The sequence below is a fragment of the Lasiodiplodia theobromae genome, assembly GCF_012971845.1.
Source record: "Lasiodiplodia theobromae strain AM2As chromosome Unknown scaffold_40, whole genome shotgun sequence".
Taxonomy (NCBI): Eukaryota; Fungi; Ascomycota; class Dothideomycetes; order Botryosphaeriales; family Botryosphaeriaceae; genus Lasiodiplodia; species Lasiodiplodia theobromae.
In genome coordinates this window covers 363,443-389,821 of record NW_023336520.1, presented here as the reverse complement: position 1 = coordinate 389,821, position 26,379 = coordinate 363,443, and the positions used below count along the sequence as shown (strand labels likewise).

General features: G+C 57.6%; 11 protein-coding genes across 11 annotated transcripts; 8 read left to right on the top strand and 3 right to left on the bottom strand.

Annotated features, from left to right (window-relative positions):
* Window positions 1–740: 740 nt before the first annotated feature.
* Window positions 741–2,705, top strand: LTHEOB_10706 (Yt521-b-like splicing factor; the record flags this gene model as incomplete). Its single annotated transcript, XM_035507381.1, has 3 exons — window positions 741–1,404; window positions 1,456–2,069; window positions 2,127–2,705. 3 exons carry the CDS (start codon window positions 741–743, stop codon window positions 2,703–2,705), a joined length of 1,857 nt encoding a protein of 618 aa, XP_035367316.1.
* Window positions 2,706–4,880: 2,175 nt separating this feature from the next.
* Window positions 4,881–5,444, bottom strand: LTHEOB_10705 (MFS transporter; the record flags this gene model as incomplete). The annotated part of the gene is made up of 3 exons (XM_035507380.1): window positions 4,881–5,049; window positions 5,100–5,212; window positions 5,331–5,444. The coding sequence occupies 3 exons, from the start codon at window positions 5,442–5,444 to the stop codon at window positions 4,881–4,883; spliced, it is 396 nt and encodes a 131-aa protein (XP_035367315.1).
* A 212-nt stretch (window positions 5,445–5,656) lies between these two features.
* LTHEOB_10704 (G-patch RNA maturation protein) lies at window positions 5,657–6,765 on the top strand (the record flags this gene model as incomplete). Its single annotated transcript, XM_035507379.1, has 2 exons — window positions 5,657–5,679; window positions 5,733–6,765. The coding sequence occupies 2 exons, from the start codon at window positions 5,657–5,659 to the stop codon at window positions 6,763–6,765; spliced, it is 1,056 nt and encodes a 351-aa protein (XP_035367314.1).
* Window positions 6,766–7,501: 736 nt separating this feature from the next.
* On the top strand, window positions 7,502–7,738 carry LTHEOB_10703 (Amidase; the record flags this gene model as incomplete). Its single annotated transcript, XM_035507378.1, has 1 exon — window positions 7,502–7,738. The coding sequence occupies one exon, from the start codon at window positions 7,502–7,504 to the stop codon at window positions 7,736–7,738; it is 237 nt and encodes a 78-aa protein (XP_035367313.1).
* A 1,758-nt stretch (window positions 7,739–9,496) lies between these two features.
* On the bottom strand, window positions 9,497–10,732 carry LTHEOB_10702 (Bem46 family protein; the record flags this gene model as incomplete). The annotated part of the gene is made up of 4 exons (XM_035507377.1): window positions 9,497–9,683; window positions 9,733–9,858; window positions 9,914–10,426; window positions 10,500–10,732. The coding sequence occupies 4 exons, from the start codon at window positions 10,730–10,732 to the stop codon at window positions 9,497–9,499; spliced, it is 1,059 nt and encodes a 352-aa protein (XP_035367312.1).
* Window positions 10,733–11,089: 357 nt separating this feature from the next.
* LTHEOB_10701 (Proteasome component protein) lies at window positions 11,090–12,004 on the top strand (the record flags this gene model as incomplete). The annotated part of the gene is made up of 5 exons (XM_035507376.1): window positions 11,090–11,123; window positions 11,178–11,223; window positions 11,277–11,291; window positions 11,351–11,626; window positions 11,680–12,004. 5 exons carry the CDS (start codon window positions 11,090–11,092, stop codon window positions 12,002–12,004), a joined length of 696 nt encoding a protein of 231 aa, XP_035367311.1.
* Window positions 12,005–13,095: 1,091 nt separating this feature from the next.
* On the top strand, window positions 13,096–14,524 carry LTHEOB_10700 (Cyclin PHO80-like protein; the record flags this gene model as incomplete). Its single annotated transcript, XM_035507375.1, has 2 exons — window positions 13,096–14,286; window positions 14,339–14,524. The coding sequence occupies 2 exons, from the start codon at window positions 13,096–13,098 to the stop codon at window positions 14,522–14,524; spliced, it is 1,377 nt and encodes a 458-aa protein (XP_035367310.1).
* A 1,029-nt stretch (window positions 14,525–15,553) lies between these two features.
* On the top strand, window positions 15,554–17,025 carry LTHEOB_10699 (Prenyl protease; the record flags this gene model as incomplete). The annotated part of the gene is made up of 3 exons (XM_035507372.1): window positions 15,554–15,574; window positions 15,623–16,745; window positions 16,799–17,025. 3 exons carry the CDS (start codon window positions 15,554–15,556, stop codon window positions 17,023–17,025), a joined length of 1,371 nt encoding a protein of 456 aa, XP_035367309.1.
* A 224-nt stretch (window positions 17,026–17,249) lies between these two features.
* Window positions 17,250–17,789, bottom strand: LTHEOB_10698 (uncharacterized protein; the record flags this gene model as incomplete). Its single annotated transcript, XM_035507371.1, has 1 exon — window positions 17,250–17,789. The coding sequence occupies one exon, from the start codon at window positions 17,787–17,789 to the stop codon at window positions 17,250–17,252; it is 540 nt and encodes a 179-aa protein (XP_035367308.1).
* Window positions 17,790–19,066: 1,277 nt separating this feature from the next.
* LTHEOB_10697 (Secretion pathway protein Sls2/Rcy1) lies at window positions 19,067–23,627 on the top strand (the record flags this gene model as incomplete). Its single annotated transcript, XM_035507370.1, has 7 exons — window positions 19,067–19,172; window positions 19,223–21,569; window positions 21,619–21,885; window positions 22,305–22,582; window positions 22,650–22,786; window positions 22,840–23,334; window positions 23,391–23,627. 7 exons carry the CDS (start codon window positions 19,067–19,069, stop codon window positions 23,625–23,627), a joined length of 3,867 nt encoding a protein of 1,288 aa, XP_035367307.1.
* Window positions 23,628–24,475: 848 nt separating this feature from the next.
* On the top strand, window positions 24,476–25,712 carry LTHEOB_10696 (Aspartate-semialdehyde dehydrogenase; the record flags this gene model as incomplete). Its single annotated transcript, XM_035507369.1, has 3 exons — window positions 24,476–24,530; window positions 24,587–24,844; window positions 24,913–25,712. The coding sequence occupies 3 exons, from the start codon at window positions 24,476–24,478 to the stop codon at window positions 25,710–25,712; spliced, it is 1,113 nt and encodes a 370-aa protein (XP_035367306.1).
* Window positions 25,713–26,379: the final 667 nt, after the last annotated feature.

Genomic DNA, 26,379 nt, shown 5'->3' with positions numbered 1-26,379 from the left:
GGGGGGGGGGGGGGGGGGGGGGGGGGGGGGGGGGGGGGGGGGGGGGGGGGGGGAGTGTTCTTCGTCGGTCCTGACGTCTGGGGCTGCGGCGGGCTGTTAGGTGTGGCGTCGACCTCAACGCCAGGCTGTCGGGCGGCACGGCGCACGGCGGGCATCCAGGGCGCCTGGGCGGGTGCTTCATGACTCCGGCGCGGCCAGGAGAAAATTACGGGCCCTGGAGATCTCAGCGGCTCCCTTTAGCCGAGCCCAGCGCTGAGGCTCGCACGCGCAGAGGGACGGCAGTCCAGAACGAGGGCCGCCGTGGTGCGGGCCCAGGGTCTCACTCGCCACCACACCAGCCGCAGCGCGAGGGTGATATTATTTTAGGACGAGCGCCCCAGCGGCCGATCACCGCCCATCTGCTCCCGCCCGCCGGACCCGCAAGGTAAGTCCCAGGGCGTGTGTGCCTGTCAGGATGACGCGCCTCTCGGCTGCTCCCAGTCTGACCGTTTTTGCCGCCTCTTAGTTCCTGCAAGCACCGCCTACCGCGCCTCTGCCTGCTCTCACTGGCCCGCCGCAAGATTGATCTGCCTCGACCCGCTCCAAGCGAGCCCTGCTCTTCTCTCGCCCTCTCCTCCGCTCTCTCCATCTCGTGATTGGCATCTCTGCGCCGGCTGCTCCCTCTTCCGTCGCCACGCCCAGCGCGAGAGCATACTTAGCTGGTACGTCGTCTTTCGTTGTTGTCGCCGCCATGGGCTAACATGGCTTTTGTCTGGGTGCAGCAGTGGTTTGCCCTGCCCGTGGTTGTGGAGGATCCAATGGGCGATGCGTCAAGCGAGAGCGGCCCTGAGCCTGCTCCCCAGCATGCGCCCGACGCGCACCCGTTAGAAGTCCAGCGGCAGCCCGCCTACGCCTACAGCATGCCTCCCGGCCAGGCCCCAGCCTCGGCGCCCTTCAACATGGCCGCCATGACTGCCGCCTTGCCCGACTACACCTCGACCATGTCCCCCCACCGCACCATCTCAGGCGCCTCGACCTCAGCTGTCGTCTACCAGCTGCAGCAGATTGCCCAGTACCCCCAGCCCGCCATGGCCTACCCGCCCCAGCCCGCCTACGGCCCCAGCTACGGCACTTCCCAATTCTCGCCTTCCTACCCGTCCTTCGCTCCCGTCCAGCAGCGCCCCATGGCGCATGCCCAACTGCATCAGCCCTTTGTGCAATATCCCCAGCCTTACATGTACTACCCAGGCCCTTTTCCTCAGCCGCCAGTGGCTTACGGTACGAACCCCGCCTCCCGACGAGCGAGTCTGCCCACAGCTCATCCGGCCGCTGGTTCCGGTCTAGAAAACACCCTCCGCACGACTGGTCTTGTTCCCACCGCCGCCGCACTGAACCCCGCTGGCGACCTCCATGCGGCAGTCCAAGGTCAGTCGCTGCCAGAGAGCGCTCAGGTGGCCCTAGCTAACGTGCCCCCAGCCACCGCCAAAGCTGCGTCAGACTCGGGCCATAATTCTCTCCCGCGCGGTCCACCTCGCAAGCCTCGACAGTCTGGGCACGCCCTGTGGGTTGGTAATCTCCCCCCGGGCACCACTGTCGTAGACCTCAAGGATCACTTCTCTCGGGAAGCCAGCAAGGACATAGAGAGCTTGTTTCTAATCTCCAAAAGCAACTGTGCCTTCGTCAACTACAAGACCGAAGCCTCCTGCACTGCTGCCATGCACAGATTCCATGACTCGCGGTTCCATGGCGTTCGACTCGTATGTCGTCTCCGGAGAAGCGCTGCTCCCGCCTCTGGAGTGCCGACTGGCCCGTCTGCCATGTCCATTCCCCGTCAGCAGAGTCGATCGCCTGAGCAGAGCGCATCTCCTCCACCTCCCAGGCCTGCTATCCATGACGCAGACACGGTCACCGAAACAGGGGCCAAACGCGCCGTTGAGGGCGAGGTCCAGGAAGATGGGCCACCTAACAAGGTCGCAGAGAAGTTCTTCATCGTCAAGAGTCTGACCCTTCAAGACTTGGAGCTCAGTGTCCGTAATGGCATTTGGGCGACTCAATCGCATAACGAAGATGTTCTCAACAGAGCTTACGACGTAAACTGCCCACGCCACCCCATCAGCGGTCTAGGGCCCGTTGCTGACTGCGAACAGGCTGCCGAGAACGTCTACCTGATTTTCTCTGCGAACAAATCAGGCGAATACTTTGGCTACGCCCGCATGGCCTCTGCGATCAGTGATGATGGCATTGACTTCATACACTCTGTCCCCGAGACCCAAGCTTCGGAAGCATCGGACACTCCAAAATCGATACCCACAGCCGCGACAGAATGGGCTCCTAAAGGACGTATCATTGACGATTCCGCACGCGGCACCATTTTCTGGGAAGCCGATGTTTCTGAAGACGAAGAGGAAGAAAACAAACCGGATGGGTCGGTGCAACCGGTCGAAGCGGATGGTCTTAACGCACCGCAAACCTGGGGCAAGCCGTTCAGGATCGAATGGATTTCAACGAACCGACTCCCCTTCTACAGGACACGAGGGCTCCGGAATCCTTGGAACGCAAACAGAGAAGTGAAGATAGCAAGAGACGGAACAGAACTTGAACCGGGCGTCGGAAAGCGTCTCGTCCAAATGTTCCACCGGCTCGGACCTCCGGCTGCTGGGACTTCTTCGATGCCTCTTATGCCGATGCCTAGTCAGGTGGCTGGACCGCAGATGCGGCCTTTCTGATAGGTTCGTGTCATCCTGACCATTGTGAAGCTCGGCAATTGCATCGCATGAGCGCCACTATTTCTCAGTCCGCTTTCCCCCTCCTCTTTATGAGAGCGGTATCCTGCCGGGCCAGGATGCTATTTTCTTGTGTCGCAGCCCTCCTTGGCGCACCAAAGCAACGATTCTAATGACATCCTGTGGCTGCAGAAGTCATTTAATGTATACCGGTACGGACTGATGTTCTGTAGGTATCTAGCTTGCTCTATCCAATCATTTTCAGTCACCCGTGGTTTCACCTCGCTCCCTCGTCTCCTTCAAGGGGCTTTCGTTTTTCCTATAATCCGTGGTACATGGCGGTTCTTGTGCTCAGATTTCGCCCTGCTCTAGATCTCGCGGCGATCCTCTAGCCATTTGATATCTTCCCACGTCAAGCCCCCCCGTAATGCAAGTTTCAGGTCGAGCTGCCCCGCCTCCTGGAACCCCGTCCCATCTCGCCAGCGACGGCAAGGTCAGCAAGCAGGCGAGCCGAAATGATGGAAGCGTTGACAGGACCCGCCAATCCGGGCGAAAGGCACGAGGGTGTCTGCCATTGACGCGACCTGCGTCCCGGAGACGGACTGGTGCAAAATGCCGTCGCAACGCTTCGGGCATCAGCCCCCGTCTGACCCAAAGCAAGGAGCACCTTCGCCAGTGCGAAAGCAGTTAAAAGGGAAGTCGACCGGACCGCTGCTGTGGCTTTGTGGAACTGGTGAGAGCTCCGACCACGTTTCCATGACGAAGTGGCGTCGACGAAAAGCCGGTTAGCAGCGAGGGCGCCGAGGATGGCTTACGAAATCTGGACATCCCTATTTCCGCAGTCACGCAGGCGTGGAGCCCACGGGCGTGCACAGAAGGCGGTGGGAAGGCCGGCAGCGAGATTGGCCAGAGCAGTCCGAAGTGCTCCAGTCAGCGGTGGGGCGGGGACTTTTTTTTTCCCCCCCGCAGCGAGCAGCACAGGGCGAAGTTTCCATGAGTGACCGAAGCTCGAGGTCGCTCTGAGAACGCAGTTGGCCCGGGGATGCAAAAGCAAATGCACTAAGCATAAGTAGATTCCTCTGGCGTACCACGGCGGCAAAACCTACGAAACACAAGAGATGGGCTTCGAGAAGGATCAGCTACCGACGGCGAAGGGGAAGCGGCAGCCGGTAGAGCAAAAATCCACTTGTTGGATCAGGCCATGGCATGCAGCAGCTGGACCATCGTCGCCTAGTGCGGCGTGTAACGGGGCGGCAGCAAAACGCGGCGCCACGTCCGGCCGTCGTGATGGACTGCTCTGGGTGCGATGGGGAGGCATGCACCCGCCAGATGGGAAGAGCTGGCTTCAGTGGTTTGAAGGCTTGCAACTGCGATGTGGTTCGCTGGGAGGCGACGCCGGGTGCGCCGTGGGCGCGGGCGGGGCCTAGATGCGGCGTCGCCACCTCTGGGCCCGGCCAACGGACCCTGCCCTGCTGAACCCTGAAGCCAGGCTGTGGCGCTGCAAGGTCATTCTCCCTCTGCCAACGTCGACGCTCCCGCACCGCCGAAACACGGCCGGCCTCGCAATGCACGCCTGACTCGCCCACGACCGTCTTTTCCGCCAAATCCCATGTGACGCGGGCCACAAGGAAAAACTCAGCTGTCAATCTCCCACCTGCGCGCACGGGCCCGCGCACGGGGCACGCGGCATGCCGACCCTGCGTTGCGTTGCGGGCGCCTGCATCACTTGCCGCGGGGAGGCTGCCGTTATCGTCGTGCGCCAGTACCTGGCCCTTGTGGTGTTGAAACACCTGTGCCTCGCAAGGCTTTTCGTGCAGCTGCCGCGACCCGTCATTTCTCTCACGCATGGCCAGAGCCTCCCCTTGGACTCTTTCTTCTTGCCTGCCATGTAACGTGTTCCTCGCATCCTGCACACGGTTGGGCTCCCTGCATGGCTACCCGATTTCCTTGAAACGCCCTCAGCAAATAGAAGCATGTTGAGAGTCAGCGCACACAAGGCCCCCCCTACGTATGTGACGGCGCGTGGTCCGGTCTTCTCTGCGAGAATGTGCCAGCGAGTCAGACCAGCAATGATCAGCAATGTTACAAAGCAAGCCCGCCTCTGACGAGCAAAAGTCCAAGGCTTCTCGTCTCCACTTTTGCGTAAAAGTTTTGTGCAGGTGTTCGAGATGACGTCTTTCACTGCAGCTCAGCCATCCGACTCCCCAGTGCGGTCCTCAGCTCTACCGACTGCGATAAGAAGGCTCGTTCGAGTAGCTTGACGCTGGCGGCCATGCAGTGCTCAATCTCATCCTGCCGCCTCAAGAGCTCAATCAAACGTGCAGTCTGAGCATTGCGAAGCTGGAGACTGAGAGCACGGTTAGCATTAGTGCTTGTGTGCAGGAACTGGCAACCGACGCCTGCATCCCGTGGTCGTCAAAAGACTTGTCGACTCTCTCTTCGGTGTCGGCTCTGCGAGTATGGTGCTGACTCCCAAGACTGGTGCGTCTGGCCTCTCGGCGGTCTCTTGTCTGCGTTGCCCATGTCAACGATAGATCTTCCACATGGGAACGAGCCGCGACAGGTGACAGAGGCGTGAGCGTTAGACGCCAGAGTGAAATCCAAGACTCAGCCCGATCGGCGGCTTACGGATTCGAGCATTTTGTCGACCATGCCATTCAAGTCATCTTCCTGGCTTGGCTCCCCGTGGTGCAAAGCAGACTGGCTCCATGCTCTGTGCTGATCCATGGCGTGTCCGGACATTGCGAAGGTTGTGCAAAGCCGCGGTTGGGATCGTGGTGGTTAGACGAAGTTGTACTTGGACCTTTTCTTGGCGGCAACGGGAGCTGCCCGTCGGCGAAACAAAAGCTCCGCACGCCGAGCACCTCCGCCTAGGTTGCCAATCGTCTTGTCGCCGCGCCAAAAATTTCGAGCCCCCAGCACGCACTACGCTCGCGCGCCGCTTCAGCTTCACAATGGGTCTCGCAGGGCCGAAGAAGTACGTCACACTCCCGGGGACCACCCCTCCGCACAGTAGCTGACGGCTTGCAGTCGCACAAAAATCTCGGCCGACCCGAATAACACTCACTGGAGCAAGTCGACCGACCGCTTCGGCCACAAGATCCTGCTCAAGCAGGGCTGGACCCCGGGATCTTTCCTTGGTGCCAAAGATGCAAAGCACGCCTCTCACTACACGGCCGCCAACGCGTCTCATATCCGAGTCGCTGTGAAGGATGATACGCTCGGTCTGGGCGCGAAGCGAGGAAAGGCGGAAAACGAGACGTTCGGCTTGAGCGCCTTTCAGGGTCTGCTCGGCAGGCTGAACGGCAAGAGCGATGGAGAGCTCAAGAAGGAGGAGTCGGCTCAGCGGGATCTGAAACTCCAAGTCTACACCAACCAGCGCTGGGGTGGCATCCGCTTCGTCAGCGGCGGTCTCCTGGTTGGTGACAAGATCGAGAAGCTCGTCAATAAGGACAGCACCGCGCCTGCAGAGTCCGCGAAGCGAACCGTTGCCGAAGTGGAGAACCCAAGTCCTGATGCAGCCAAAAAGAAGCGCAAACGATCGGAGGATGACAAGAGCGAGTCGCTGAACGGGAGGAAGAGGAAATCAGACCTCAAGAAGGACCCGGATCAGAGCAGCCAGGACGACAACGAAGGAGAAAAAATCAAGTCGAAAAAGTCCAAGAAATCCAACGGCGACAGACCTTCAACTGACAATGCTTCGGCTGAGGAGAAGGAGGATGAGGAAAAGCTCGATAAAAAGGCACGGAGGGAGGCCAAGAAGGCACGCAAACTCGAACGATTGGCCAAGAAGGAAGCGAAGGAGTCGAAGAGTGCAGATAAGGAGAAGCAGAAGCAGAAGAAGGATAAGAAGACCGCGCCAAGCAAGGACAGCTCATCTTCGGAAGACGAATTCACTCCCTCAGCGAATACCTCGGCCCCAGCGTCCGGAACGAGCACACCAACTGCGGGCTTTGCTGGAGGTCGTCTCGCTGTTCGACAACGGTATATTGCCCAGAAGAAAAAGGCGTCGATGGACCCGCAGGCGCTGAGGGAGATTTTCATGATCAAGTCGGAGGCATAGTCGGATTCTCAAATAAAAGCATCGAGCAAGGCGTTGGTGGTCTCTTTTGCCAATTTCTTTTCCTTCAGTCTTTTTTATGCGCTAGATCTACAGATGGTGCCGCAAAGTTGGGTTTGGGAGACTTTACTATCCTCGTACATCTTGTTTGCGGGAGATGTTACGCTCTTTGTGGCATATAGAACGAAGACTTCGGTCATCTATAACAGACGCAACGTATCTTGCAATTGAATTTCGAGCAGACTATTTTTTATTGCCCGAAATGATCTTTGAAGGTGCGACTCTCCACTCCCTCGGATGAATACCGATTTCTACAACTTGCCGAGATTATCAGCTTTGGATTTTGTGTCCACCCATTGTGTTCCATCTGTTTTCTCTTTTTCCCATTTCGCACCTTTGTCTAGAACAATCAATTCCTCTCAAAGACTCATTGCATCGACGTCAACGTAGCAAACAAAGCCCGACGACAAAAAGCATTGTTTATCTACCTATGAAAGGAACCGCTGCACACCGATATATAGCTCCGACGACGTCTTCGAGATCATCACACCACAGCGGTTCTCTACATCTTTCACAACAAAGACCAATCTTTTTCAGTTCGCAGTGCGGCGCTTGCGATTGGAATTCTGTTTGTAAAAGATTAATTTAGAGACACTTTAGGTAAGTATCCCATCCTCTCCCCCCTTGCGGCTAATCTCCACAGAAAAAGGACTGGCCACTGCCCCTCCTCCACAACACAATGACCACCGAATCCTACCTCTTCCCTGATGCTCCTATCGTCGCCCTCATTCTCAAGGAGTACGACCAACATGACTTTGGCGGCTCGTCCGAGGCTCTCGCCGACTGGCTTAACAAGCGTTGGCGCAAGAGCGGCTATCAGATCGAGGCCGAGGTCGTCCATTCGGTACTCCTTTGCAATGGCCGTAAGGCTGTCGCCGGTCAAGGTGACTCGCTGGGTGGCGCGTTCCTCAGGTAGAACAAGGATATCCCCCAGTTATTTGGCTTTGTGTGCTGGACAGCATCGAAGTAGTAATTGTGCAGGTGTTTGTAAGAATGCCGATAGGCAGGGCTCAGTATCTTTTCTTTCTTTTAATAGGCAATTATACATACTGGTGCAAGCAGATCAAGTGCTATTCCTTGTGCTTTCGCCCTCTTTAAAAGAGGAAGAAATAAATCGGTAAGACGTCGAATTTTTCGTGAGCTCTACGTGATATAATTGTAGCACTGTTCGGAAGTCTAGTTGCGTGTGGAAGAAGCTGCTATTTGAATGTACAGAGTAGCAGAAAAAAAAAAGGCCTTTCACTACAACAGAGGGAATTGTTTAAGCATGTATCTTGGTTATATAAGCACCACCTGAATGTCAATATAGCCCCAGAAGTTATACAATAATATCTATACTAGACATAGCTCTCCTGTGTGAGTCAAGTGTAATTATGACTGAAAGAATCTACTCATGAAGGGCTGAGAAACTTGAGCTGCTGAATTTATTTTTTTGGGCATTGTCGCCCTGACGCTACTAAATCAATACAGTCCAGTCCCAGGAACAGACAGCTTTGACCAGCCTCCCTCTTGCTCAGAGGATATGTGCTTAAATCAAAAATTGACTAAAATGGGGCGCTCGTCGTTAGATATGATGTCCTCCGCGCCCGTGAATGTTTGAGGGCATTAGAGCACAACCAGCCTTGCGTCCTTCAGGCCCCACACTAGCGATTCTCTGGCAGCGAGAACGATGGCAAGTCCTGCCATTTCATCGCGGACACTGCTATGTCCCTTGTTGGCGAGTGACGTAGGATTCGGCAACACGGATGGGCGAGATTTGTCGAGCTCCTGCGGCGTTTACCTAATTGAACGTCCTAGTCGCGCGTAGTTTGACTGATTTGTTTCACTTGATGACCACCGCTTCTAGCGACATGATTCCCATACGCAGGCGGGAGCAAACGGAAGATGCTTGCACCCGATAAGCATGAAAATATAGCTGCAGAGACGCAGCGTTATTGGCACTGTTGCTTCGGGCCGGGCCTGGCTCTGCAGCAACTCGGCCCGGTTAGTTCCTAATATCGCCGCCGTCCCATTGGCCGCTACATTGACCTTTCTTGCTCAGAATCCTTCGAGAACCGCCCCCTCGTTCGATCGGCAATTGCAAATTACTTTCAAAGAAACAACTCGTATGCGCCAAATCTCCACTCAAGCCTTCCTACCCTTCGCACTCTTAGCGACTCTGCCAGCGCCATAACGCGCCTCTTCTGGCGCTTGTTCGGGGATCATTGCCCTGCATGTCAAATTGCGATACCTCGGTGTTCTGCTAGTCTCAGCCACCGCTACAATGGGAAATATGTCCTTGTCGTCGGTCATTCCCCTGAAATAAGAACATGACCTGACTTCGTCTTCCCGCTTCGTTCAGCTCAGAGTACTGTTCGAGGATGACACTAGCTCTCCCGTTCCTAAGACCCGTTTAAAACTGCTTAGAAGCGGGAGCTGCAGAGACGTCGGGCAGATTGTGTAGAGGGATCCACTGAAGCAAGTCGGCCCGCCCTGGTCCGATAACTCCGGTATGTCCTCCTAGTGCGCGCAGAGCCCAGCCAACATGGTAGAGAATTAGCAACACTCGTCCGGGCCTAACCGCTTGGCGAAAATCGAAAGCCGGCCCCTTGCCGGCAATGCAGTGACGAGAAATGCGACGCTATTCTCAGGGGTATCGTTCGTAACCATGTTCAGGTGGAGAGCAGTGCCCGATTCAAACTTTAGCCTGCGCAGTCTTCTCCGGACTGGACTTGCGAAGCACGTGGCTGCGGAGGAAATCCTCAATGTACTCGAAGTAAAGGGGCTCAGCGACGGTATCGTTGTGGCTGCCGTTGGGAAATTCGCGCCAGACTTTCGCCTTGGCAACGCAAAGGTCGAAAAGCTTGGCCATGTGAGACGGCCTGGCACCAATTAGACGCTGAACCAGCTTCCGCGCCGGGGAAAACTTACGGCACGATCTCGTCCTTCACGCCGCTGAGGAAGAGAATGGGGACGTCTTTGATCTTCGGCATCAGGTCTTCGCTCGGCCAAATCTGGTGGCACAACGGCGCAAGGTATTTCGCCGGGGGGAAAGCACTGACAACGTCAGCACTAGAGCAAGAGAGGAGCGCGAGGGAAATGAGGCACTCACCTGGGGATCAGTTTTCTGATACTGAGGAATGTGTTCTCGAGCACAATGCCGGCAATGTCGCCTTGCTCTTGGTTCCTTGCAGCGAGACCAATACTGACGGCTCCGCCCAAGCTCTGGCCGTAGAGGACAATCTTGGTGCCACGCAGCTCTGCGCGTTGCCGGATGTAGTCCAGACCGGTTTGCGCATCGATTGTCAGACCCTTTTCGTTAGGCGTGCCAGTAGACAGGCCGTATCCACGATATTGCAGCATCAAGACATTGCAGCCCAGCTCCGCTTCGAGTATCTTTGCAATAGGCAGCCGGTAGCCGATGTTGCCAGCGTTGCCATGGAACATGAGGAACGTGACGTTGCGAGCATGCTGCTTGTTGGCGGGGCGGATGAAGAATGCGCTCAGCGACTCGCCGTCAGGAGTGGGGATCATCAGCTCCTCGAAGTCGGAGATGCCGAATTGGGTGGGTCGAGGGACATCTGTTCGCGCGCCTGGGGGGATGTTGCGTGGGTAGATGATATCACTGGGTGGGTGCAGGTCAGCGCCGTGCCCTGAGTCGCGGGGCGCATTGAGCGCGTGGTGGACTGGAGGCATACTTTTGTTTGAAGTAGAGCACGCCGCTGAGGACGGTGGCTATGCCGGTGGAGGCGAGGATGGGGATGCGCAGGTAGGAGAAGACCGAATCCATGGCCGAGTAGGCGTCGGCGTCGAAGTCTGCAGACGCGCGCGAGCTGTGGTGCGACAGCTTGGGCGAGGTGGGCGAGGAAGGCGGAGGACTGGTCGCCGGCGTCGAGCTACCTGAGAGTCGGAACAGTGATCTCCAGGTCATGAGTCGCGGCTGCCCGGGCAGTGTGAGCAAGGGCAGGCGGAGGCGGGCGCGGACGACAGCAGGCAGCAGCAGGCGCGAGCATAGGTATATGTATCCGCCTCAGGAGTTCAGCAAGATCAACGCATTTGTGGGGAGCGCGAGAAGGGAGAGATCGTCGCGTAGGTGCAAGCTCAGACGCGCCCGGCGGCAAACGCCGAGGCCAACGCGGAGCCGCCTGCCTGGCTGCTCCAACAGCGAAGCTCCAACAAGAGCTTTGCAGACGACACCACACACATCCCATCCGCACCCCAAGCCCGCCATCACGCCGCCCTTCTGCACCTCTCCGACGCCGATTGCCTCCGTACCCTCGCCGCCGCCATGATTTCGCAGCCGATCGGAGTGCTGGGTGAAGGTAGGCCGCCTCCCGCCTGAAGCTTCCGCAGCTCCAGCAGCTAACGGACGTCAGATGGTATCCACGTCGACATGAACCACCTGAAGAAGGGCGAGGTCAAGTACGTCTGCACCGTCTCAGCCTCCAGTATTCTTCTGCTAACCCGTGCCCCAGCCTCGGAACCTCGATGTATGTCCGCCGCGTACTCTGCTCCCGGCCACCACGTCCGCCGCGCTGACCTGTGCTAGCATGGCCATCAACTTCAAGGACGGCGTGATCCTTGGAGCCGACAGCCGGACCACCACCGGCGCCTACATTGCCAACCGTGTTACCGACAAACTTACCCAGGTGCACGACACGATATGGTGCTGCCGCTCCGGCTCGGCCGCCGACACGCAGGCCGTTGCTGACATCGTCCACTACCACCTGGGAATGTACGGCATCGTGAACAATGAGAGGCCGACCACGCAGACGGCCGCGGCCCTGTTCCAGGAGCTCTGCTACGACAACAAGGACATGCTGAGGTGCGTCGTGAACACCACATTGCCGAACGGGCGTCTGGCTGACGGTGGCATAGCGCGGGTATGATCATTGCAGGCTACGACCCCCGCCACGGCGGCCAAGTCTACTCGATCCCGCTCGGCGGCTCCCTACACAAGCAGGCCTACGCTATTGGCGGTTCTGGGTCGACGTACATCTACGGCTACTGCGATGCGAACTGGAGGGAGGGCATGACTGAGGAAGAGGGCGTGAACTTTGTCAAAGGAGCGCTGCGGGAGGCCATCAAGTGGGACGGCAGCTCTGGCGGCGTGATCCGCATGGTGGTGTTGACCGCGAACGGCGCGCAGCGGCACCTGTACCTGCCAGACCAGGACTACCGCGGCCCCGGCAGGCAATCGTAGACGAGCAACGACAGCATGATTGATGCAGGCCGGGCTGGCGCAGGCAGTGCTGTAGCATAGATTTAATGGCAAGTCGGGTAGCGTCATACCCAAGAAGAGCAACGATCCCGAGATGCGGCGGCTCTGCAGCGGCACGTAGGTGCCAAAAGTAATGGCCACCCGCAATTATCCTCGCGAGCAAGGGTATCCGACTTACGTAGGTAGCTGATGGAAATTAGTTTACGATGGCTCAGATCTTTCGGCACCCGGTGTGGCGGCGGCAGCTGGGCGACCGGCGAGACGCGGATCTGGGCGGCCGTACACTGGCTCTTTGGCCTACCGCTGGACGGGCGGAGAGTGCGCAAGGGAACGCGGCACAGTGGGTGCCGAAAGACCTAATCCATCGTAACTAATTTCTATCAGCATTTGAGCTCGTTGAGTAGGTAGCTGAGGCTACCATCCGGACGTAAATGTAGAATTATTAAACGTACATCTACGCCCGGATGGTAGCTTCAGCTGCCTACGTAAGTCGGGTGCTCTTGGTGTGGCACGTATATCAGCACACAGGGAAGGATCGGCGAGGCGTTGACTGTGACGACGACCGACCCTGGCAGTCCAAGCCTGCGTCGTCGAGAACCTGCGCATCTCTGCAACACCACACCACATCGCCAACCAATTCCCCCCGCTCGCTGTTGCGCCCCTCGTCCCCGCGGCCGAGCTGTTCCTCGAGGTAAGCGTGGGTCCGGCTCTCGTCCTCTAGTACCGGCCGGTGTTGCTGCGCCCAGCAACGCGGCTCGTTCGTTATCGCAGCCCTGTCCTTTACCTCCAGCGGCTGCCATCCTTCTCTCCACCCGACGCTCGCCGCCGCAGCACGTCACAGGCAAAGCCACGGGCCCCGCGCGCTTACTCGCCGTCGCTCTCCCGCTCTGGCGCGCCTCGCCGCCAAGTACGTGCCCGAAGCTTTGCTCGCTGCGACTCCACTCGCACCCCCCTGCATCGAGCGTTGACCGCCCCTCCCCACAGACGAGATTCGAGCCCGCCGCCGCTGGTCTGAGGCTTGCTGACATTCTGTGGCCGGCCAGATCTTTGTCCTCCCGCCTCAACACGCTGGTATGGGCTCCATCGTGATTACGAGCAGCGACGTGGTCAACCACTCCTTTCCCTACCAAACCATGTTCGGTGCCGCCGCGCACTCGCACCACCAGCCGCACGAGTCTCAGCGATCGACATCCTCTCGGCCGTCGCACAACGACCATCACGCCTCGCGCACTGCCTCTGCGCCCGTCGACACGCCCATGTCGGACGCCGTGCCACAGCACTACAATCCATCCCAGACACCCTCGCAGCCCCCGCCGAGTCCGCGCTTCAAGCCGCACTCGTCGCAGAAGACGCCTACCCAGGCCGTCGCAGCCCCGCCAGCTCCACGCCCCGCCGTGCTGCCCTCGTCGTCGGCCTCGTCTTCGGCCCAGGCCTCGCCGCGGGCAACCGCCTCACCGAAGCGGATAAAGGTGAAAAGCCTGTCTCACATTCAGAGCTTCGCTGCCGATGAGACCAGCCCTTTTTCGCAGACTCGCGCCGCACGTCGCGCGCGTGAGAACCCCAACGAGGTTGGCCCGCAGTATGAGATCAGCGAGATGCCCGTGTCGGATATCATTGAAATGGTGGCAGGCCTCTTGACCAAGATCACTACCACCAATGACCGTCAGCACGAACATTTGCATCGGCAAATACCCCCGCCCGAGGGGACTACCGGGCTCAGTCAGCAGACAACCAGCGTCCTCGCTTTCCACGGCAAGAACGTACCCACGATTTCCATCCTGAGCTATCTTACCCGGATACATAAATACTGTCCCACCACGTACGAGGTTTTCCTCAGCCTGCTGGTTTACTTCGACCGTATGACCGAGCGCGTAAACTCCGGGCTGATGCAGAGCCTCCGCCAGGCAAACCAACAGTCTTTGGAGCGCTCTGTGGCCGCCAGCGACGAGAGCCGGAAAAGCTCCATGTCTATGTCTGGGACTACGCTTGGCGGATCATCCCCGCGGCCAGAACAGGTTCAAGCTGCAACGCCTCCGCCATCCGGCTCGCTTGGGAAGCCGGCCAAGCCAGGCGACGCCACAGTCAAAGACCATCCGCCATCGCCCCCACAGCAAATAGACCCTCCGCTAGAGTGCGATCCGTACAATCTGTCTCAGTTCTTTGTTGTTGACAGCTTCAACATCCATCGGCTGGTCATAGCCGGTGTCACTTGTGCAAGCAAGTTCTTTTCCGACATCTTCTACACCAACTCGAGATACGCCAAGGTAAGCTTGCGATCTCCACTAGCATGCTGGGGCATGAACTAACGAGCTTCAGGTTGGCGGGTTGCCGCTTGTAGAATTGAACCACCTTGAACTTCAGTTCCTGTTGTTGAACGATTTCCGTCTAGCCGTGCCGCTTGAGGAGATGGAAGCTTACGGGACCATGCTGGTTGAGTTCTATGCACGCGAGGTCGTCGCGCAGCAGCAGCCACGCGCACAGCAGGCTGCTGCGCCTTCCTGAAGTGGGCGGGTTTCGATACATACGTTTTTGCCCTGGTGAAGAACGTCGCTGGTAGCACGCCGCCACCAGACTTGTTGCGGGGCTGTTGAGGGACCGCCAAGACTTCGGCTATGACCACGACGTTGCGGGCAAGATGATGAGAAGGCGGATGCTGAGAAGGCCTGTGCCCTGCCACAGTCAAGTATGAAGGCATCTCGGATGCCCGACAGATTCCGTCCTGCTGAAGTCTTCAGTGATAGAAGCCCCCTTTTCTGGAGAAGTCCTGCATAGAATTCGTCTTGAGCTTTCTCTTACACCACCTATAGGGTCATGCTGGCACTCGTCTTCATCCTTCCAGGTTCCTTTGCATCGCCTGCCCGAGGCCGCCCTTTGAACTATACCCAGCCTGATCTGCTACCTTTCGAAAGACCGCAATATTTCCTTGTTTCTTTCTTCTTCTGCATGCATCTATTGTCTTGTCAGGGCTTCGACGCTTTTTCCATCTCAAAGACGGGGGGCGGGGGGTTTGGGGAAACGCGGTTATGAATCATTCTCGGTGCTGTTCCTTCTGCTGTTGATCGGAGGGGTCTGGCGGTCCACTAATGTCTTTCGTTTATAATTCTGTTTGTCACGGAGTCACGAGGTTTTCCTTGCTTGGTAGAGGTACGAGGGGGGGGGGGGGTGTTTGGCGTATGTTTCTACGAAATCGGCAGAGGATGGTTTCTTCGTTCATTATGCTATGGCAGCGTTTGCGGATGGCCACTTCTTCACACTTGATAGGAGCACAGCAAGACGTGGCGAAAGCGCATTATTATTTCCTTATGCCAAACTTTGATGCGTTGTGCCGAGGCATTCATTCAATGGTAGACGGGGTCGGCTTGCAGAGGCATTTTAGGGCGGAGTAGGGCGGAGTGCCCCCGCCAGCCCTATGTCTTGGCTAGGTACGTGACTCGTGCGGGCCGCCCGCGCCTCCGACTCCGACCCCAAACGCTGTCTGTCCTTTTCAACCAGAGCACTTGTCCACGCCGACTCGCAGACGCTACCGGAACAATGATCCAGGCACTGCTACAGGTGCAGTTCCTTCTTGTTGCGCAATGACATGAGCTTACTGAGTCCCAGCGCCTGGCCCGGTTCTTGGACCGCCCGTTCTTCCCTTGGAAGAATCTAGTCTTGGGCTTTTCCGTCGGGCAATTCTTGCTCGAAAACTGGCTCCTTTTCCGTCAATTCGGCGTCTACCAGCGTACGGCGCGTCCCAAGGCTCTTGAACATGAAGTAAACCAGGAGACCTTCGACAAAAGCCAGGCATACGGTCGCGCCAAAGCCAAGTTCAGCTTCGTGTCCTCGTTCTTCGGTCAGCTTAAGTCTCTCGCAACGATCCAGTACGGCTGGTATCCCAAGATCTGGGCTTTGACTGGTGTCTGGCTTGCTCGCTTCGCTCCATCTTTCATCTCTGGAGAAATTGGCCACTCGCTTTTGTTCCTCTTTGCCTTCAGCCTGATCGACACCATCTTCAGCCTGCCCTTCACATACTACCAGAACTTTGTGTTGGAGGAGGAGTTTGGCTTCAACAAGTTGACCGTCAAGCTATGGATTACGGACATGCTCAAGGGCCAGGCTCTTGGCATTGTTTTCGGAGTGCCTATCATGAGCGCTTTCCTGGCCATCATTCAGAAGACCGGTACCAATTTCTTCTACTACCTCTGGATGTTCATGCTTGCCGTTCAGGTCTCGGCCATCACAATCTACCCGATTCTCATTGTGCCCCTCTTCAACAAGCTGTCTCCTCTTGAGCCCGGACCTCTAAAGGAGGGCGTCGAGGCGCTCGCAGCCAAGTTGAAGTTCCCTCTTACCGAACTTCAAGTCATCGACGGGAGCAAGCGGAGCGCCCACAGCAATGCTTATTTCACCGGCTTGCCCTGGAAGAAGAAGATTGTGATCTACGACACGCTCCTCGAGAAGAGCTCCAACAAGGAGGTTGAAGCTGTTTTGGCGCACGAGCTCGGTCACTGGAGTATGGGTCACACAACCAAGCTGCTCGGAATCAGCCAGTTTCATTTGTTCTACATGTTTGCCTTGTTCTCGGTCTTTATCAATAACCGCTCGCTCTTCGAATCCTTTGGCTTCCGCAACGAGCAGCCCATTCTCATTGGCTTCCTCTTGTTCAACGAGGTCTTGGGCCCGACTGATTCGGTCATCAAGCTCTTGATGAACATCCTGACCAGGAAATTCGAATTCGAAGCTGGTATGTCTGCACCCCGGCTGAAGGCGATGCTCGCAGCTAACATCCATTTCAAGATGCGTTTGCAGTCAAGCAAGGCTATGCACAGGAGCTTGCCGGATCGCTCATCAAGCTCCAAATCCAGAACCTCTCCGCGATGGACGCCGACTGGATGTATTCCAGCTTCCACTATTCGCACCCGATCCTGACGGAAAGGCTGCGAGCAATCGGCTACAAGGGCGAAAAGGCATCAAAGACCGATGACAGCGAGAAGCCCGCCAAGGCTGCCGACCGTGAGCTGTAAAGTTGTCGTGATGATGCCCTAGCAATTGTCGTAGAAGGAAAAGTGCATATATCGGCGTTGGATTTGGGGTAAGATGTAGATGACGAGCAGAAAGACCTCCGCAGCAACTGGTCTTGCCGTTCCGTCGTGTGAATTCAAGTATATTTTCGCCCTTGCTTGCGCCTGACGCCCGTGAAACATGTCGCTCGGGGAATGTTCTGGTTCCTGGTGCCGGCCGGACGCGATTAGGCCTCGGTGTGCTGCTTTCTCTTTGCCTCCTTCTCGAGTTTCTGCTGGCGCTCGCGCTCCTTCTTTGCCTTTTTGCGAGCTTCCTTGTCGGCCTTGCTTTTCCCAGCTGTCTTCCCACCGACCTCTTCAACGACTTCAGGAATGTCTCCGCCCTCAGCAATGACGTTTGTGCGCTGACCAATCTCGCCCACCTCGATCCCGTCCTCCTGTTGCTCTTGCTCAGCCTGCATGCGCTTTTGCGAGTCGTCGATCATGTCGTCCAGCACCATATCATCGGACACGTCCGGAACCTCAGGCTTGAGGACCTCGCCCCTCAGTCCAGCTTCGACTCGCCGCAAATTATGCAGAATGATTCCTCCTTGGGGGCCACCGGCTGGGGTATATTGTACATCGGATGTTGTCAAGAGCGCATCGGGGTGGAGGTGCGCGTTAGATTCGGATTCGTTTAGATAGGTTGCGACCAGCTCTTGGGCAGCTCCGATTGACAGAGGCTTACTACCGCAAGTGACATGCGGGGGATATGCCTTGAGGCTCATTTCGAAGGTCTTGGAGGAATCGAGAAGGAGAGGAAATACGGTGTTGCGGGTGTTGTGGGACGCTGCTCGTGAAGGGAAGAAGTCTAGAAAAAAATTCTGCCACCGCCTTTGCTGCAGGTCGTCTGGTTTGCGGCTCTCTGCCTCCACCACCGCGCAAGTCCGCCCTTCCCTCCCGCTCACTCCGAAATGCAATGCATCCGCTGCCTACGGGCGATTGCGCGCCCTGCTGTCGCAGCGCCGCTGACCACGGCATCGCGGCCCACGCTCGCCGCCACCCAACAGTATGGATGATTCCTCAAGCACTGCATGCTCCAACATTTACTGATACCGAGTCCAGGCTCCGGTCGATATCCGTCCTCTCTCCCAGGAGGCCGCAACTGCCTTGGACCTGTGGCGCAATCGCCACCGTGCCCCCCACTCACGCCTCGCCCGTTGCCGCAGCCGCAGAAGCACCTGACGTGCTTCCGAAGGTCTCGTCGCATCCGGCCCTGCAGGGCATCCAAGTCCGCAATGGTCCCCGAGACACGTACAAGCCCACCAATCTGGTGCGCAAGAGGCGCCATGGTTTTCTGAGTCGGATACGGACACGCAAAGGAAGGGCCATTCTAAAGAGGAGAAAAGCGAAGGGAAGGGGCACTCTCAGCCACTGAGCGGACACGAGCGGGAAGGTTCGACTTGAGGGGGAAACTCCACGTGGTGGTTCTTTCGAAGCAGTGGCTATAGCCTAGCTAGCCATGCTCATCGCTTGCTGTCCAGCCTTGTATCCTGGAGCTACGTGGAACGGGGGACGCCTGAGGTAGCAATCCATCTCCGCGCTTAGAAATCATTGTACAATAAATGACGAAAAATATCAATTCGTTCCTGACAAGTCCGATGGTCTTGCGACGAGCCAGCATGATCCGGATCGGCGTGGAGCATCGCCTAGGCCCGCACGTGCAGCCTGAACCGCAGAAGCTGGCGGCTCAGGCACACAGAAGCGGGCCCGATACAGAGCACTTGTGCTCTCGGAGATTGTACTATCGAGTGACGGCTAGATTCTATGGGTGGTAGGGTAGCGTTCCCATTGGCTGGCAGATAGCGTCACTGCCCCCCAGCGGGGGCCTCCGGCGCTCCCCCAGAGCCAGAGAGCACCCAGCTCCCCTCACACACCCGCAACCTCGTACGCGCCAGAACCTCCTGCCACCTCACCCGGCTCCTCGCGCGGCGCCCCGGAGTTGCCCCTGTACCGTCTACGAGCTATGATCTAACCCCGAGGACACTTTTCACGACTTACGACCATGTCATCTTTCACGCGACAGTCCGTGGTGGGCGCGTCCCGCCAGGACGTGCTTTCGTCGCTGCGCGCTACTTCCATATCCAGCACCAAGCCGGTGCTGCCCGCAGGTGCGACTGGCCCCCCTTGGGCGCGTGTGACCTTCTCTGACGTGCTGCAGAACTTATTGCCGCCATTCTGGACTACCTGCCTGTGCCCGATATGATCCGCTTCGCTCGCACCTCGAAACGGATGCGAGAGATGGTCTATGACGATACCAGGTGGATACAACGGCTCAAGAGCATGGGATGCTGGAACGACCAGGAGGCGAGGAAGCGCTTTGAGGATGCAATGAAAAGGAAGCTCGAGGCACAGCGGTCGCGAGAGGCAGAGGAGGCGCTGCGAACAGGCGCCATGATCAATGGCAGCGTGAACGGCCTTGCCGGAGGGGGCGGAACCACTCTTTTCGACGCTGGCATGGAGGAGGAGCGACTGAGGAGCTCGCATGAGCTTCCTCTCCGTGCGCGACGAGGAACCATGGACAGCGGCTTTAGCCCAATCGAATCCTCCACTCCGGGCTATCGGGACCCCGAGTTTGCACTCAACGTCCTGTCAAATGCCCGTTCAGCCCGTGGCTTTGCAAGGCAGGAATATGGGAAAATATATGGAGCATTGGCACCGTATTACTTCGACCTGGCCAGGTCCCGGAGCCACATGGACCCTGTTTTATTCCGCGTATACAGAGATCCAGAGCAGCAGGCGAAGATGCTGGCCCAGATCAAGATTTTTGCCCGCAGCGACTACGCGCAAGGTTACTGGCAGCGGGAGGAACGGCTCGACACCATGATGGGTCTGTTCGAGAACGCTGCCCTTCGAGAATTCGAACAGGGCTACGAGGCGCAGGACATCGATGGCCGGATGAAGAAATATGCTCAGGTCCTGGTCACTCTCAACGGTGGCGCAGCAGCCATCGACAGCTTTATACACAACCACCCTCTAATGCTTCACAAAGAAAGGCTGGGGGATCCGTTGGATTGTTTGGACAGCGGCCTCTCGGCGGACAGCATATCACTCAAGCCTTCGCAGGCCTTTTTCGAACGCTTGGCAACGGCACTGAACGAGCAAGCTTCCATCATCGATCGAGTCTTTCCTCCGTCTGTCAATGTCACGATCCCGTTTCTGGAAAGGATAGGAGAAGACGTCGTTTCGGAGTACATCAACCCGCTTCTCGACGAGGCCCACGAACGCAACATCGAGTCGTACCTCAAGGCCGTTTCTGGGCTTTTCGAACAGGCTCTGCGCTTCGAGATGTCGTTGCAATCCACGAAAACATCCGAGACGACGTTCAAGGAGGATGCACACCGGGTTGTGGCGAGATGCTTTGAGCAGCACATCGATCTGTACCTGCAGGACGAACTTGATTACTTCAAAGATAGGGCCAATTCGGACGTGGAGGCGTGGGAGAAGAGGCTTCAGGACCAAGAGGCCTCGACGGAATCGTTCTTCATGTCCAATGTCAATCGGCAAGTGGCCAAGCGAGATTTCCTCACCTCCTTCAAGAAGGTCATCATGATGCCGGTCAACGTGATGCCCTTCGCCTCTAGCAAACCAACGGACCAGGCATCGATGAACGGGGAGACGGGCAGCATCAAGAGCCAGTCGAGGTCGTCGACGCCTGTGCCAATCGAGCGCTCCAGCAGCCCGCGCCCTGGGTCAATGGCTCCTACTTCTGAGCTTGCGGCAAAGGCGGCAATCATGAACTCCCGCCTGGAGGGCATCAAGTCGCTCTTCAGCATCGAAGTGGCGCTCAATCTCGTCCACCTCGCCAAGGCCAGCCTCGAGCGCGTGGCTAAAATGGTCCCGATGGGTGGGCAGTCAGGCGCCGAGTCGAAGGAACAGTGTGAAGTCATTTTCGTCGCGCTGCTGCAAATCCTCGGGTCGGGCCACATCAAAGTCGGGTTCGACAAGGCCATCGACCATCTCTCGAAATACAACCCGCGGGAGGTCAGCGAGCATGACCAGCCGGGAGTCCAGCCACTGGTCACATTCCTGGAGCTGGTGAACGTAGGAGACCTGATCCAGCAGATGGTGGATGTTTTCTACCAGCAAGAGTTGGTGGCCACGCAGCTTGCAGAGAGCGACGACTTCCTCAGCCAGGCGGCGAAGGAGAAGAAGCGGTTCGAGCAGATGCTGGACGAGCGAGTGGCGGCCGGACTCAACAAAGGTATCGATGTGCTGATGGACGAAGTCGAGTATCTCTGCGCCACGACGCAGGACCCAAAGGATTTCAACCCAGGCGCAGGCACGGCTCTCGAGGCTGCGGCACAAATGTCGGACGTAGGGCCGAGCACGACGGCACGCAGGATCATCGAGCTTGTCTCGTCGCACATCAACATGCTCGTGGGGAGCACGGACAAGACGATGCTGGACGTCTTCAACCAGGAGGTGGGAGTGCGTCTTTTCACGGCGCTCTGCAAGCACATCAAGCGGCAGCGCATCAGCATCGATGGCGCGATCAAGCTCATCAGGTAAGGCCCCCGCGGCGGTTGCACGGCGGCGTGGTTCTGACGTCTGCAGCGACATGAATGCGTACCACTCGTACATTGTGACGCTGAAGAACAAGTCGTTGAACCAGTACTTCAGCGCGCTGCGCGAGCTCACTCAGATCTACCTGATCTCGGCAAACGACGCGAAGGAGATTGCCACGGTCATCGCGGACGGCGACCGGTACCACGGGATTTTCCGGACTGAAGAGGTGTACGAGTTCGCAGAGCGCAGGGCAGACTGGTTCGTCGTCAAGAAGGACGTCGAGCGGGCAATGTACGGCATCGGCTGCGGCGTCATGTGAGGGCGAGCAAGCCCCGGTTGTTGCATAGCGTCGGGAGTCTCTGGCACATGTTTTTGGGCATTCTTAGGCGAGCATGGGGGGCGTCGGGGGCGTGTTCTGACAGCGTGAATGCACGGATACCCTGTGTGAAGTGTTTCCGGCCGGGTGAAAGAACACAACGCGGCCGCATTGATGCAGGCGAGCGTCCGGAAGTGGCTTGATACAGGCTGCAGGAACGGGCGCGTGACGGCGGAGCGGACCACAGCGTGAGACAGCGGTGCGGGCAGACGGCTGGTGCTGTGGTTGCTTAGTCAGGGCGGCCAGCATCACGATTCCCTCTTCCGGATCGACATCGACAGCTCCAGTCCGCCCGCACATCCACCACCCGTCCGCAGTGCACGCCCGCCCGCGTGACGTCCGAACTCTCCCGCCCCAGCTCCGCGCCTGCCGCTCCGCCGCCGTTGCTGTGCTCGCCCCAGCTCCCCCACGAGCCCCAGCACGGCGCCGGCACCGCCCAATCCGACGCGCCATTCGCTGAGAGGAGAGCGCCGCGCTCTGCCGTCTCCAAGCGCTGCCAGACCAGCGTCGCCGCCGAGCATCTTCGCAAATCCTCCGCGCAGCTCTTGCCCGGCTCGAGAGCGCCCACGCTGCTCATCTGCCGCAAAGCTTGCTCACTTCACCCCAGCATCCACCGCACCCCCGCAACCATGCCTCGTAGGTGATCCCTCACCCTCAATTGGTCGACCCGCACCCAGTCCGCTCACGCGATGCCCCCATCTAGTCCCGCCCGAGGTCGAAGCATCCTACACCGTCATCATCGATGACATCCTCGCCCACAGCGACCTGAACACCGTCTCCGCCAAGCGGATCCGCAAGGGCCTGCAGGCGCGCGTCGACCACGACATAACCCCCGAGAAGGTGAGTCTCCATCTCCTCGTACATTCCACGGTGCTGACGCGCTTCGCTCCCAGGATGCCATCACCAACCTCATTCTCGCGCGCTTTGACAAGGTCAACTCGGAGCGGAACGGCGTGGCCGCTGACGATGCCGTCACAGGGACCATCGAGCCCGTCCCCACCGCCGCGCCGCCTGCGACCAACGGCTCGGCCCACAACAACGGTTCCGGCGCATCCACCCCGGCCTCGTCAAAGAAGAGGACAGACCCTGACGAGACCGCCAATGGCTCTGACGTCTCGGATGTCGCCTCCACCCCGCCCAAGAAAAAGCACAAGAAGAGCACCTCGGTAGAGGATGATGCCGCTTTTGCCGCCAGGTTACAAGCGGAGGAGAACGGACGTGCCAGGTCGACCCGCGGCGGCGGTGCCTCGAGGCGGAAGGCCCCCGTTAAGAAAAAGGGCGAGTCTCGCAAGAAGAAGAGTAAGACCAAGGTCAACTCCGACGATGACAGCGACCTCGGCAGCGGTAGCGAAACTAAGAAGGAGCCTAAGCGGAACGGGGGCTTTCACGTAGGTGGCCAAAACTCATGGAGCTGTGTCCTGCGCTAACTCGTTTTCGCCTTCAGAAACCGATGATACTTTCTGCCCCCTTGTCAGAACTGCTTGGCGAATCGCAGCTGTCACGTCCGCAGTGTGTCAAGAAAATCTGGGAGTACGTCAAGGAAAGGGACCTCCAGGACCCAAACGACAAACGCCAAATTCGCTGTGATGACGCCATGCGTGCTGTCTTCAAACAGGATCGCGTCCACATGTTTACCATGAACAAGATTCTGAATCAAAATCTCTACGCCATCGACGAGTGACCATGGCACCGAGGCCCAGCCAACAGAACCTTCGAGACCGTCTCTGTACTCTCACCTGGAACCTGGGCAGCCGAAGCGCCGCATTTGTGCCTCGTGGGAACTCCTACGAGCGATGCTTCCCGTAAGCTATCACCTGGCCCCTGGCAATCGCAGCAGCCCTTGTCGATCTCTGTGGCCGATGGCAAAGCACTGGAATGAGTCTAACCCTTGCACCAGTCTCCTTGAGGTCTTTTTTTTTTTTTTTTGCTTTTCGTTACAATAGCATGGCGACTGGCACAGGTACGGAGTTTTGGATCATTGGTCTTGCTTATTTCACTCTCCTTTTCGTCTCGTGATGGTGTCACTGCTGAACTGCGGGAAAACTTTCGAACAGTCCGAGTGCTATGCCCCCCTTTTTGATCTTCTCTGTTCGTGTTTGTTTGACAGCTTCGCCTCTGTTTGATTTTGGCTCGCGCCTCTGAAAGAGACTTCTAAATCATAACGACGGCAGGCGCCTTGGATCTTGTTGGGAGGGCGGAGAAAGGGTTCACGCACGCGAACAGGTCGCATTGGCCATGGTTGAAAATACTACTAGGTTTAGTCTATTGTATAGAGGCAGGCGGCAGACATAGGTATGACCAAAAGAAAAAAAAAAACAACCTCACACGCCACCTGAGATGTTCATTGTCCTTTAGGTGGTTCGTCGGTCACGCATCAGGCGAGCAGAATGCGCGTCATCGGGTGTGGATCATTGGTTGGCCCCGCGCAAAAACGCTGTGCGCCGATCGCGGCCAGTGACTCTTTAACTACAGTGCACCACGACTACCGCCACTGTTACAATTCTCAAACTTCCCTACCAACCCGCCAAAATGGACGCCCAGAACTTCACCTCACTCAACCGCAATTTCCCTAAGAAGAAGTGCGGTGAGCACCTCAAACTCCGGTGCCATTGGCTGCTACAAACACTGACATCATCGTAGGTGTGCTCGGCGCAACGGGCTCCGTCGGCCAGCGCTTCATCCTGCTCCTCGCCCTCCACCCCCACTTCACTCTGCACGCCGTTGGTGCTTCGGAGCGCTCTGCCGGCAAGAAGTACAGGGATGCTGTCAAGTGGAAGCAGGCCCTGCCCATGTCCAAGGAGCTGGGTGAGCTGGTCGTGAAGAAGTGCACGCCCGAGGAGTTCGCCGATTGTGATCTGGTCTTCTCTGGCCTGGACAGCGATGTCGCGGGCGATGTCGGTGAGGACTGCTGAACAGTGCTAACAAATAGCTCACCTCGCTGACAACAAGCCTTTTGTTTTGCTCAGAAATGGCTTTCCTTAGAGCCAACCTGGCCGTCTTCTCCAACGCGAAGAACTACCGCCGCGATCCGCTCGTGCCGCTCGTCGTTCCCACCGTCAACCTGAACCACCTGTCGGTGCTGGACCACCAGCGCCAGCACCACGGCCTACAAAAGGGCTTCCTCGTCTGCAACTCCAACTGCGCCGTCATCGGCCTAGTCATCCCGTTCGCGGCGCTGCAGGCGCGCTTCGGCCCCGTGAGTGAGGTCAGCGTAGTGACGATGCAAGCCGTGTCGGGCGCTGGCTACCCGGGCGTCAGCAGCATGGACATCATCGACAACGTCGTTCCCTTCATCTCGGGCGAGGAGGATAAGCTGGAGACGGAGGCGCAGAAGATCCTCGGTGCCGTCAATGCTGACGCCACCGGCTTCGAGGACCAGCCGCTTAAGGTCTCGGCCGCGTGCAACCGCGTGCCTGTGCTCGACGGCCATACGGCCTGCGTCTCGCTCAGATTCGCCCGCCGCCCCGCCCCCAGCGCCGAGGAGGTCAAGCAGGCCTTGCGCGAGTACGTGTCCGAGGCCCAGCAGTTGGGCTGTCCCTCGGCGCCGCAGAATGCTATCGTCGTCATGGACGAGGCCGACAGGCCCCAGCCAAGGCTGGACAGGGAGACCGATCGCGGCTACGCTGTTAGCGTTGGTAGGGTGCGGGAGGATGAGAGCGGCATCTTTGACATCAAGTTCGTCGCGCTGAGCCACAACACTGTCATCGGTGCTGCCGGCTCGTCCATCCTGAACGCCGAGGCTGCGGTGCTTAAGGGCTATGCTTAAGTTGAGTGGTTGAAGAGTCTGTGGTTCTGAGGATCAGCGTAGAGAACCTCGATGGGAATCTTCGAAAATAATGTGTTTCACAAGAGCTTGGATGGCCGGGGATACGCCTCGACCGACGTTTTTTTATCATCAAAAAGAGAAAAGCAAGCAAAGACATCCTTTCGTCACATTGATGCAGAGGCACGTGCGTAATAGGATAGGGTATAGAGAAAAAGTTGACGTTTATTGATGTGTGTGTGACCAAGCACCACAAAGGGCAATATTATTTGACAACATGTACATACCTCATCCGCAAACGGCGATTCTCTCCCCGCCCCCTTTCCGGTTTTTTTTTTCTTAAAAAAATATTAAGGGGGGAAACTACAAGGGAGCTAGAGTAGTGCTGAAGCGTGTTAGGATCTAGCCGTGTAGATGAGGAAGATAAAATGTAAACACGTGAACATTGTGTTAGCAGCTTCCCATGGGCAATGGCACAACGTCAAAGCAAACCTTGACCACAAATGCAAGACCGCATTTCGTTGAGATAAGGTTAAATCCTATCCGTGGATGCGCTTGGCCATTCGAGTGGTTTTCACATTTTCTGCGATTCGATCAAAACGAACTTGTTGGCCGAGCCTAGAAGTACAGCGCTGTAACAAAGCTGATCCAATGAAATCCACGCCCCAGT